The following is a 13722-nucleotide window of genomic DNA, read 5'->3' as shown; positions in this document are numbered from 1 at the left end:
CCGTTTAACTAACCTTTTACATTTCTTTGCTTATTTAATTCTATTGTTAAAAAGATGTTTGTCGTTATGGCAACCAACTTGACGCTAAGAAATTAATCCGTTGTACACTAATCCTTTACTATAGATATTGTTTTATATATGTTTTAGTATGTTATTTTGAAGTCAGTTTAGGTCTTAGGTTTGGTACTGTCCGGACCTTGCTGATAAAGTTTGAAATATTGGTATTACGTCTTAGAATTACTATAACACGGAAAACTCCCGCTAATATATTCCTGACTGAGTACAGGAATTCACATTTATGCACTAGCCATCATATCATAGTTTGTTGCATTATTTCAAATGTTGTCATAACAAGGCCTTTTATCATGTTTATAGATTACAATGAGGTTTGTGATTTGGTCATTGTTGAGGTCGTGAGGTTACCGTCCAATAACTATCATATTTTTATCTTCTAGTATATCATGGATAGTCTTCATTTTGACGTTCAAATTATCACACAGAAGTAACTAGAGATTAGAAATATTTTTTAGCTACATGTATTGTAGTATATCATATTAATTTTATAATTGAATTTTGTTCAGAATTGAATATTACATAACGTTGATATCATAAATATGTTTTTATTTTTTTATTTTTTGAAGAAGCCTTTTTTTGCATCATGATTGCCGAAAAGCCTTAAAGTGATTAAATGTAACTAATTGTTATGTACAATTGTATACCTGCAGCAAACCTTTGTTATTTGTAACATAAAACTTTGTAAAACTGTCATTAAACGCCATAGCGAATGGTTTTTCAATACCGTCTTTTTCTGTCAATACTACATCACGGAATCGTCCATCTGGTATTAATCGATGTATCTCATTTTTATATACTTCACTCACATACACATGTCCTTGTGCATCAACTGCTAGACATGCACTCCCTGACACTGCATAATGATAAGCAACAGTTCCATCTGTTTGAATACTACAAATCTGTCCGAGTTTTTTACAAATTATCCTGTTATCGTTTTGATTGTAGTGCAGGGAACTAACAACTTCATATGTTAATTCATCATTTAGAAATATATTCTTGATACACTCCCCGTTTTCTTTAAATATTGAGATTTCTGTTGATCTGCCGACTACAAAATTTTCCCCAGATGTGGTGATACCATAACAATATCCACCTACTGCGATAGTTTTATCAAGTGTCAAACTTTTTGTGTTAATGAATTGTACATAAGACTTGGATGGTAGTGAAACAACTGCTTTCTCTCTTCCCTTAAATACAGAAATGCAATATGGTTCACTGGGAAGACTTAATTTGTTTACGTAAATTATGTCTTTTAGATTAGTTCTATAAACATAGATTTTGCGGACACCAGATGCATAGTTGCATAAGAACAATGTATCGTCTGCAGTAACAGCTAGGTCTGTTATATGCAGTTTATCGGTAGGTTGTAACTGCTCTGTTATTTCTTTTTTAAAAGTAAGTATAGCCTCAACTCTTTCTGGCTGAACTTGAGCTTGTTGAAATTTGACTGGACTATACGGAACGTCACGTGCTTCCTTACACACCGAAATCGATCCAATTGACTTAATGTCAATATCGGTCCTGTTTTCAAATTTCAAATATACCCTTTTATATGACCTTGTCATTTCTTGAACACGTTTGACAGCATTCTGAACTCCTTTTCCATGTTCTCTTAGCATACGGAACAGTTGGCTATTTGATCCATGTTCCTTTAGAAATTCCAATTCCTGTTCCCTCTCCTGTACATTTTCGTGTAATTCTGAAATTTCATCATTTTGTTTCTTTAATTCATCTAGGTTCCTTGTCTTGAGATTCGAGAGATCTACCTTTATCTTGTCTTCAAAAGTGTTGATTTGTTTAATTAGATTGCTTTTCCAATCCCTGACCTCTTTACATATTGCGGATTCTGATTTTTCCAATTCATTGATATTATCGTTTCGATCCTTTTTTAAATGATCTAAAATTTTACCAATGTTTTGCCATTCACTAAATGTGTCTTCAAATAAAGAAGACTTTTTTATGAGTTCGGAAGCGACCTCCAACGGTAGGACATCTTTGCAGGACTGATGCTTAGACGGGATGCATTTCCTACAACATACTGTGTCATGTTGCGTGCAGTAAAAATCTAGAGAAACATCTTCATGAATAATGCAAAATTTCTTGATATTAGGTATTTTTAATCTCAACATTGACGCCAAGTCCATCAAATGGTGAGACTTTGTGGCTTTACATTTCTTATGGTATTCTACACACTCTTTACAAAGATGTTCCTCGCAATCGGAACAGAACTGTATCGCCTCTATTGATTTCCCTTCCTCTGAACAAGACTCACAGTGCGATGAATTAGATGCCATCATCAAACTAGAAAAAAAACCGAAGAAAGTTATGTTACAACAATTAACAAATATAGACCTTGTCATACTTAGTATCATTTCAAACACTTGAGCTTATTTGTGTATTCAATATTTATAGCCACTATCTACATCATTGTATTTCTATTTCTTATATTTCAACAGCGTCAGCCTTTTCTGTTTTCTCTTTTTTTGGTTCTTTATGCACTGGCTTGCTTTCTTTCGAATGTCATGTCTTATTTCAATATACAGGATTTAAATCCTCAATAATACAAACCTTGGTGCAGTAGCTCGGTCATATTTGCTTTCTTTATCAGGTGTATCGTCAAACGGATCTTTCTGTATGACTGGTTGTTTAGTCTCCTGTTCCTTAGTAGGTCTATCAAGATCTTCATCTTTTTCATAATCACCCGAAAATGATCGATTCCTCTTTTCTTTTCCACTTTCTTTTTTCTCTTGCTCCCTGAAAAATTAACAAATGAACAAGAGGCTCATGATAGTATGATATTGCTCACCAGTATTATTTGTAGATCTTACTTTGCTGAATAATTTTGTCATTTACACTTTCTCTCTTTCTATAATAATATTAAAGATAATACATAACCCAAAACTGTAAAAAAAATCCTAAAAATTAACTATTCATGGACAGTAACTCAACAATGAGTTGTCCTATTGGCCTGTAGAATATTACTTGACAGGTAGATCTAAACCTGTTTAACACTTTTACCTATGTCAGTTATGCTCTTACTAGCTTTAGATTTTGAGATGAAAGCCAAAGACTTCGTGTGACCCATATTTTCAGTAAAATTTAATAAACTATTTCCAACAGTAACCAAAAAATACGTTGTCGAACTTGTCTGAAAATTTCATAACAGATAGATCATAACCCATTTATCCCTTTAACTCCCTTTCACTTTTGTTCTAACCGCTACAGATACAAGCCAAGTTACAAGATACAAGCCAATGAAATGTTTCGCTGAGCGCAGTCTGATACTACCACAGAGGCCGAACCCTGAACAGTTGGTGCAATTTTGGACACAATTTTCCAGCTTGATACGGTCTGAATTTTGAATGTGATCAAATGTTTGACATAATATAGGTTTCTGACACAAAATAAATGTGGTGAATAATCTAAAAAAAAAAAAATGGGTTAAAAATTTGTATTAAATTTCAATTGAAGATTTCTTGCTATTGCGCAATACTGTGCAATTGAATATTTCAATTACGTAATACTGTGCAATTCAATAGTTCTTGCTATTGCGCAATACTGTAAAAATGAAGATTTCTTGTTATTGCGCAATATTGTGCTATTGGATATTTCTTGATATTGCACCATTTTGTGCAATTTGCAGATTTCTTGCTGATGCGTACTACTGTGCAATTGCAGATTTCTATTGCACAATATTTAATATAATAATTTACACATACTGTTTACTGTGTATCTCCTGCAATATCTTTATTATTTGCTGTTATATATAAATCAGAAATAAGCAACTTACAATGGAAAATTTTACAGAAAAAAAAAGGAAAAAAAATTCCTCCAAAATTTTTTGGAACCCCCTTATGATTCATCACCCCAACCTCAATCCCATATTTCCTTTGTAGTATGGTACCTTGCAGAACAATTTTAGATATATCCATACACTTGAACACAAGTAATTGTCTTGAAACTAGAAAAATGCTTATTTCGGTCCCCTTTTTTACCCCTAATTTCTCAAATTTTTAGGTAATTACCCCCAAAATCAATCCCAGCATTCCCTTAGTACTATGAAACCTTGTGGTACAATGTAAGGAGATCCATTCACTAAAACACAAGTTATTGTCTGAACATCTAAATGCCACATATGTGCTGAACACATACCTTCTTTCATATTCTAGAAAACCTCTATAATAGTCTGGATAAATCTTGTCATCATAGAATGGTAGGTGTCTATCAAATTGACCTGAAAAAGAATAACAGTTCTAAAATCCTGTTCCTGGTCCGGTTTAAAGCCATAATTATAATAATAATATTTTTTTTAAATAATCTGCTAAAACAACAACTCTGATGTAAGCTTCAATATTTAGAATTTTTCTCATGGTTTTTCAAAAGTTTATGTCAGTGCGTGGGTGGATATTGCTATCATTTTATAATTGAAGTCTAAATATTTTCCAAAAAGCTATTTTTCATTTCTCAACGTACAAGATTCCGAAGTTGTACCTCAATGAAATAAAACAAGGGGATCACATATAGGAACCAGTAGTAAACAAATTATGTTATGAAAATTAAAAATCTCACAAAAAGAAGTTTGGTGTGAGAACAGCTATATTTATTAGATGAACTCACCTGGATGAGGAGGTACAGGATAATTTTGCCACGCTCTTGGATCTTTTTCGTAGTCAGATTTATCATCATTACCTTGTCTTTCTGTTCCTGAATCATGACTATCATTGCGCCGCCTCCCAGGTGGATCCATCGGCATATCTAAATATAATGAAATATTTGTCATTGTATCAAGATACAAAAAGATAAATGCATTTTCAAATTAAGCATACACCATCTCGTAATTATAAATATCAGAAGTAGTTGTCTTATAGATCAGAAAAACACGAAACAAATGTACGTTGAGTAAATGGCCAGACGGACAAGGTGAAGGCAATACAGCACCCACCCTTTTAATATAGAACTTTGTTGTCAAATTGACTGTTTTTATATTAGAATGGTATTACCGCTTCTTGTTTTTGATCCATTGCATAAAAAGTGCATGTATGAAGCTTAACTTCCGAACACTTTATTTCTAGTTTTTAAGTATCAGAACTACAGAAACGTATCGAGTTTTGCATTTTTGTCGGTTGTAGTATTTTGCTAGCTTTTATTTTCTTTTCTTGCTTTCAACAATAAATGTTTTTCATGATTTTGTAAGTACAGGGAACTGAATAATACCACACTCACTAATTTCCTTTTCCACAATCTTACTGGACATATCCATAGGGGATCTAGGACCATAACCCATAAAAGGCATTGGTGGCCAAATCCCCAAAGGTGTACGTGGTGGTGGGTGGCCTTGTCTCAGCTGAGCTGGATATGGCTGACGTGACCCTGGTTGTTTTCGGGACGGTAATTTTGGAGGCATCTGTTGATCAGACTGCTGTCGCTAGAAACGCGGCGGTACAGTTCTTGAAGATGTCTTGCTGGTCTAGAATATGAAATGATTAAGAATTATTCAATACCAATTTATATAAACTAATAATATACAAAACTGATGTTAAATTTGAAAGATTTTTCAACTTTGGTGATCTTTCAGTATGGGACACAGATAATGCCCCTGCTTTGCATAAATATCAGTGGATTACTATAAACAAGAGACTGTCAGAGTGACAGCAAACCGGATTTCCTGCAGAGGTCGAACGCTGAACAGTTAAGCAAGTATGGACACTAAATTCAAGCTTAACACAGCTCTGAATTTGAATTGTGATTGAATATTTGACACAGCATAGGTTTGTGAGACAACATGAATGTGGTCAAAGAACTGAAAAAAATTGAAATTGGACATTTACCTATTATCATGATTATGGTCAAATATCCAAAATCTAAGTACATTGTTAGAAACAGCATATCAAAGAACCCTAAGAATTTAATTTTTGATGAAATCAAACAAAAGTTTAATTTAGGACCCTCAATGTGGACCAATTGATAAAGGAGCCCACTATTCCAAAATCTCTAAAAAATGTTTAGAATCAGCATTTCGAAGAACCCCATACAGCCATTTTTTGTTGAATCAAACACAGTTGAATTTCAGACCCTGATTTGGACTTACTTGAAAACTGGGCCCAAAAATCTAATAATTAAATACAGGTTTAGATCAAGCATTTGAAAGAGCCATATATATATTTCATTTATGTTTGCAATTATACACAGTTTAATTTTATCCATATAATTCCATGTTCAAAGGGAAATAACTCAAACTGAATAAATTATAAAAACATAGTTCTCTTAAGGATGTTTGCTTGTCATGTTTTGGATTTTTTGTCAGATTTTCGAAATCCTTTGGTTTTATCCATTCGATTGATTAACAAAAAAATTGCCAATGGAGCCCGATTTTTCTTTTTATAAATCTTTAACATGTATAATTATAAGCCATTTGTAAAAGTCTTATAAAATCTTATTTATTTTTTCAATAGTTTTTGAGACTTTTAACTGGCCAATGATAAAGCTAAGAAAAGACAAGAGGGAACATTTTCCCGCCAAAATTCCAATGGCTAATATCCCGAAAATAAGCACATCGATCCCTATTTTTTTGTGTGGCTTTTTTGATTCCTCAATTAATCCCCTCTCAATATTACTAGTTTTAAGAGAGATTATTTATTTTGAAACTGAGCAGCGAACTTCCTTGAATTAGATTAACCACTATTTTCTTAAACTAGTTATGATCTTACACAATGTATATCTGTTTTCAAATTATACTTAAATATTTTTTCATTCATTTGTCACAAACTAATATAGATCTGCAACTTATCTATCAATGTCAACAATTTTTACTACACAATGTAATGTAATGATTATCAAAGGTATCAGGATTATATCCTTTGATAAACAAAGATCTTTATCTTATTAAAGGAGTTCACTACATTAAAAAATAGATATTTAGCATTCAGAAAATTAATCTATACAGAATAACAAACAAGCCTACCACAAAATTCTACAAACAATTTACCAAAAAAAAATGTTATTTATCATTTATACAATGTCTTTTAAGAATTTAAAAAAAAAATGAGTCATTTCCCTTTGAACAGAATGGAGTAATTAATTAGAATTTCATCAAAAATTGAACTCTTGGGAAAGGGATAGAACTAAAAAAAAAAAGCTAAAATCGAGAAAAATTGAACTTGACCTTCGTTAAGTCACAGGAAACAACATGACGAAGAAGTCATATTTTACCAGAAGTTACGATGATCTGAATTGTAAATCGATAAATGTCGTCTACGGATTAGAGTGCAACCTTTGCGGATTGGTATACGTCAGTGAAACGAAAGGAAGGCTAAACAAACGTGTGTGCGGTCATAGATCAGACAGTAACCTCAATATGTTCTATACCAACATTTCAATCAGCCCGATCATTCCATCGTTTCTATGACAGTTCGAATTATCGAAAAAATATACCATAGCTCGAACAATCCTAATCTTTCAACGACTCTCCGTAGACAAATAGAAGACTACTGGATTAGACAATTGGGAACTGCAACACCGTATGGCTGCAATGACAAAATTGATGGTATAGGTATTCTATCTAGTCCTTCGTGTAACTCGGTGAATGTGATGAATATTTTCAACTCGACTCCTCGACGTAGACGTAGTCATGACCATCGTCATTATATATCACCCTCTCTGCATGATGTCTCTATTAATGACTTGCTGCCATGCATACAAAAACCGTTAGGTATTCATCACATTCGCACGAAACTATATTCATTACCATTTTCAAAACTTCATTCTCTGTTCAATTTATGTTTGGAATCCACTGTTACAAACCCTCATTCAAACCAACACAAACTACAAGCTATAATTTCGGATATTGCTAGTCACAGACTTTTCAAGCCAGTTCGCATTGGAAAAGATGAAAAAGACAAAAGATCTTTTCTAAATCTTTCCTTTGCCAATAAAGGCTCGATGGCGTCAACCTAGGCAATATCCTTCATCATAAACTAGTTCAATCGAAAATACCTCCTTATTTCAAAGACCAGTCTGTACCAATAATTTCTTATACCTATACCAAACCTATTGCAACTAAAATTTTCAATTACAAACGCGTTTTGCAGGATCTCGATATTGACGACTTCAAGTCTAAACCTCCTGATTGCACTTGTGCTAGTTCCCAATTCACATATAATCCTGCTGGCCACGTTATTACCGGTGACCTTAACATTGTTAATAACCCTTCTCTACGAAACGTGTTATCGAAAGGTCCGAAATATCGTGAGCCTAAATCCATCAATTGGCAATACAACTTTAAAATTTTGATAGGTTCAGTCGAGATATAATGCCAGGCAATGGGCTAAGCGCGAGAAGGAAGACGTAGACACTATATCCGAATGGATTAAGGCAGTGAGGTCGTTAATACAAATCAGAATTAAGAAACTGAATGGGTCCATCAATGCCCATGCTACGTCAATCTTTAAAGACCCAAATGTTGCTAAACACCTATCTGACCTCCATGATAAATATGTTGTTGTCCCTGCAGACAAAGCCCCAAATAACATCGTTTTTGTCTGTAAAAGTCATTACATTAATTGCTTGATAAACGAATTAGGTATAGACAATTCACTTGGAAACCCAACATATACCCTCACGACACTTAGCAAAGAGGAAATCCTGGATAATCATAGGTCTGTTCTTTGTTCCGTTGGTATATCAACCAAAGATGAAGAACTGGATCTTCCATCACTGTATTGGATACCTAAACTACATAAGTGTCCTTACAAACTTATATTGCTGGGTCTTCCAAGTGCTCCACGAAACCCCTTTCTAAATATTAACATCCATTTTATCAGCAATCAAAGAAGGGCTTCAAAGTTATTGTGAAACTGCCTATTCTAGAGGTGGCGTGAATCAGATGTGGATACTTAAAAAATCCAAAGATCTTTTAGAGTACATACAATCTAACTCTCTTTCATCTTGTAACAGTATTAAAACATTTGACTTTTCTACTCTTTACACAAGTATTCCACATTCCAAACTAAAAGACAAATTAAAAGAGTTGGTATTACTTTGCTTCATAAAAAAGAATGGCCAACGTAGATACAAGTATCTTGTCTTAGGGAGGGATAAATCCTACTTTGTAAAGAATCATTCTGATTCAAACAAAAAATTCTCTGAAACCGATATTATCAAGATGCTTGATTTCTTGATTGACAACATATTTGTTATGTTCGGAGGACGTGTTTTTCTACATACTGTCGGCATCCCAATGGGAACAAACTGTGCCCCTCTACTTGCTGACTTGTTTCTTTATTATTATGAAGCTGACTTCATGCAGGAACTTCTTAGGAAGAAAGATAAGGAGTTAGCAATATCCTCTAACTCTACTTTCCGCTATATAGATGACGTTCTTTCACTAAACAATTCAAAATTTGGTGACTATGTGGATCGCATCTATCCCATCGAATTGGAGATAAAGGATACTACAGATACAATTAAGTCGGCTTCATATCTTGACTTACATCTAGAAATTGACAATCAGGGTCGGTTGAAGACAAAACTTTACGACAAAAGAGATGATTTCAGCTTTCCAATTGTGAACTTTCCATTTCTAAGTAGCAACATTCCAGCAGCACCTGCATACGGGGTATATATCTCCCAATTGATACGATATTCCCGTGCTTGCATTTCCTATCATGATTTTCCTGATAGAGGGTTACTGCTTACAAGGAAGCTATTAAACCAAGAGTTCCAAATGGTGAAGTTGAAATCATCCCTTCGTAAATTTCACGGACGCCATCACGAGTTGGTTGACCGTTATGGAATAACCGTTTCACAAATGATATCGGATATGTTCCTTACGTCGTAACTACAATCCCCTTCCCTTTCATGAATCTGACCTACCGAATTAGACTATTTACCGGATGTGTAATCACATAAGCAACACGACGGGTGCCGCATGTGGAGCAGGATCTGCTTACCCTTCCGGAGCACCTGAGATCACCCCTTGTTTTTGGTGGGGTTCGTGTTGTTTATTTTTTAGTTTTCTATGTTGTGTCATGTGTACTATTGTTTTTCTGTTTGTGTTTTTCATTTTTAGCCATGGCGTTGTCAGTTTGTTTTAGATTTACGAGTTTGACTGCCCCTTTGGTATCTTTCGTCCCTCTTTTATATATCTTAATTTTAAAGAAAATCGTCAAAGCGTTTTCATGTTAATGAACGGACACTGTTTAGTAGCCTCCCGCCCGCCGTACATCCCCAAATCAAAAATTAGTATGAATAAAAATTAATGGCGTCTGCTCAATATTTACACAACGGCATTTGGACATCGCGGTTAACATCATAAAAGAACGAACATTTTACCTGCGGTCGTTACACAATTGTTGGCTTTGAATTTGAATCTTCGTTCATTTAATATAATTGCCCATGTATTATTTTTACTACTTCTTTTTGTTTTCATTATACAAATATGTATATTTGACGATATATCATGGTAAGTACATATACGTAAAAAACATGAAAATTATGTTTGCCTACCTCTTACAATGATTAATGCGTTAATTATCGAATTTATTGTCATATAGTTGTTATACAGTTATAAAACTGAAATACATTTTGCAAAAATATCAATATTTTATCAATATATATTTTTTAATTTCAGTTTTGTCATGTCTGTATTTTGATCTATTCGAAATTGCTGTTTTGATAATAAAATATTCATTGAAAGATATTTATTGGATCTATTGGTCTGAGCAGGGAAATCTCTTTGTTCTTTAAAAGTATTCTTTTGATTGTATTCAGCATGACCATGATGAAGGCAGACATTTTGAATTGATACACAATCATTTATGTTCCGGCGTTTATTTGGGGCTGTAAACTGAGCAACTGGTTTGTCAACATATTCTTCATTAACATGATTAAGGTAGTTATGATTACTAGCACATATTTAGTTATGATTTTTTTAATGATTCTAGTGTATATGAGATAAGTGATTGATTGATCGATACTGATAAAATGGTTAAAAATATAAAAGTATTAAAACTTATATGAGCTTATATCACAAACCATAAATATTAGTATAAAAAGTAAAATAACAAAAATACCAACTCGAAGTGAAATTCAAAACGAAAAGTCCTTTACAAAATGACAAAATCAAAAGCTCAAACACATCAAACGAATGGAAAACACCTGTCATATTCCTGACTTGATACAGGCATTCTTATGTAGAAAATGGTAGATTTAAATTATCTGAACATCCTGAATAGTAATTTCAATTTTCATTAATCTAGTAAGTACTAATTAAAACTGAAATTTCCAGTACAATCTATGAATTTGTGTATTTGAGCATTTTTGGGCACACTAGTTATAATCCTTATTTCGAATTTAGGTGTTACCAAGTTTTGATGAGTAAGGTTTGATTCCATCTAATGAAGTGATAGTGTTTTAATAAATGGCCTTTGTATCTGATTGTGAGGTAATAATTGAGTAAGCCTTTATGCATTTTGTGTGCTTATGCTTATTTTTAATTGCTTAGCTTAAAATTGCGTAACATTAGCTATTAAGTTTGTTTGGGGTATAATCAAGTTCTGAATGTAATTATATTTTCAAGATAATCATGAGCATGATGATATGATTATTTCACAATTGAATAGTTTATAAAAGCAATAACCGATATAGAAATCAATAATATATTATTAACGTATTGTATTACTTACAATACTAAAACAAAAGGAGAGGTACAGAACTAATATTTTAATATAATTAGAAATTCATTGAGTTCTCCTTGTAATCATGCTATTATTCATGAACCGTTGTTTATAAATTAATTTTTCATTACGGGTTTTTTTTTGTTACCAACTATTCATTTGTATTATATAAAAACGAATCCTAAACACGAGATGTATTATTAGTGTTTCTAAAAACATTGGAAAACCACCTGATAGCATTAATCAATAAACCATTGTAAACAATTATACTTTTGTACATGTTGTAGTTGGTTGTTTTTTTTTATATAAAGGAAATACTATTGTGCCTTCATAACAATGTTTTATTGAAGCTATCAATTCTATCTGTTGATGAAGTTTTGAAAGACTTTTCTATATGATAGTTGATTAATTCAGCTCTCCATATTTGCTGACCTTTGCTAAAGAGTCTGAATATAATTTAATGAATGATATGAATTCCGACTATTTTCGTCATGATTGTAAGGTTCAAATGGACCTTTGGGTCTTTGGGCTATGGCCGTGTTTACACCATAAAAATTACTCTAATTGCAGACACATTTTTAGATTCGGAAACTTGTAAAGGCATTGCATGATCTTAATATGTAGAATTCAAATGCCATTTATATTTCAGATTATTAAAACTGTGTCACTGAGTGGACCATATCAAATGCATTTGAAAATGTTATGTCTCAAAACCTTTGCAGATGCACAGGTTTTTCTGTACTCATAGTAGATTATTTTAAGGTTGACACACAGCCTTTGGACCAAATGAACGTTAAGGCGATATTGACCAATTTGATTATTTTTTTTTCTCATTTAGGTACACATTAAGGTTCATGTGGACCCTATGGCTATGATGGCCGTATTTTCATCTCAAAATTTTCTCTGAGTACAGTCAAACCTGTGCATCTGGAAAAGTTTTAAGGCATAGAATGTCCTAGATAAATAGACATTAAATGCATTGTATGATTTACAAAATTCAGTACTTAACTGGATTTTGCCAAACACTTTTTTTCGTCTCTGCAGAAGATGATAAAATGAACAAACAGTTGAGTTTACCTTGATATGGTCCAATCAGGTACACAGTTTAAATAACCAATTATTGTCGGGTATCTATTGTCCATCTAATGTCCATGTCAATGAAAAATGCTCACTTTAATTTTTACCTGTTGGGAAGTTCTCAAACCTGTTTCCCAACTTAGTTTATTTTGGCACCTTCTGGAGGAATGAAATGAAGTGCACGGCAAAATCCTGGTTAGCCATTTTAGCCATAGGGTCCACATGAACCTTAAAATTGTTGAAATATTAATTTTGTACTTTCGTTTCTGCTTGTTTGTCAATACTTGCATTTTTTGGGTCTTTAATAAATCAATATCATTACAAATAAGTGAAAATGCTTCAAAACTAAAATTTAAAGTATGAAAATCAGATATTGATAATAAAACGCCTATATAATTCAAAGAGATCTTACCCGATAAATAGTGTGGCATTTGTACGACTTTTCAAGTCACATGATGATTTACTAATATGTGTTGTACGGTAGCCTGACAAAGTCATAATTATATATATAGCTAAGTTGCTATTACAGGTAAAAAAAAACAGTGTCCGTTCATTTACATGAGAACGCTTTACAGTCATTTTCTTCAAATCTAAATATGTTGTTTCCTGTGACTAAATGAAGGTCATTTTCAATTTCACGATTTCAACTTTCTCGTTATTCAGAAATAGCCCTTTTCCAAGAATTCAATTTTTGATGAACTAATTCATTTCCGTACGAAGGGAAATAACTCATTTTCAAAAGAGTTTTGAAAGACATTGTATTAATGATAAATGGCATTTTTGATTTTTTTTCTTCTTTTCTTTGGTAAATTGTTTGAAAAACTTGGTGGTATGTTTTTTGAATGCTATATTATTGTGTGTGTTATAAATTTTTATTTTTACTTGATCCTGTTTGGGG

The 13722-nt window shown here is 32.8% G+C and overlaps 1 protein-coding gene across 1 annotated transcript; it reads right to left on the bottom strand.

Moving 5' to 3' along the window:
• Positions 1-605: 605 nt before the first annotated feature.
• LOC143074674 (uncharacterized) lies at positions 606-13261 on the bottom strand. The gene is made up of 6 exons (XM_076250022.1): positions 13237-13261; positions 5299-5542; positions 4693-4830; positions 4228-4309; positions 2644-2829; positions 606-2376 (listed from the first exon to the last, which is right to left on the bottom strand). Exons 2-6 carry the CDS (start codon positions 5477-5479, stop codon positions 702-704), a joined length of 2262 nt encoding a protein of 753 aa, XP_076106137.1. The 5' UTR covers positions 5480-5542; positions 13237-13261; the 3' UTR covers positions 606-701.
• Positions 13262-13722: the final 461 nt, after the last annotated feature.

The sequence above is a fragment of the Mytilus galloprovincialis genome, chromosome 5 (genome assembly GCF_965363235.1).
Source record: "Mytilus galloprovincialis chromosome 5, xbMytGall1.hap1.1, whole genome shotgun sequence".
NCBI classification, from domain to species: Eukaryota; Metazoa; Mollusca; class Bivalvia; order Mytilida; family Mytilidae; genus Mytilus; species Mytilus galloprovincialis.
This window is presented reverse-complemented; position numbering and strand designations above follow the sequence as displayed.

Coding starts and splice junctions, on each gene's coding strand:
- LOC143074674 (XM_076250022.1), bottom strand. CDS start 5,479: ATGCCTCCAAAATTACCGTCCCGAAAACAACCAGGGTCACGTCAGCCA. Junction 4,831..5,298: donor GATTGTGGAAAAGGAAATTA/GTGAGTGTGGTA, acceptor CATTATATTTAG/ATATGCCGATGGATCCACCT. Junction 4,310..4,692: donor TCCTGTACCTCCTCATCCAG/GTGAGTTCATCT, acceptor ATTCTTTTTCAG/GTCAATTTGATAGACACCTA.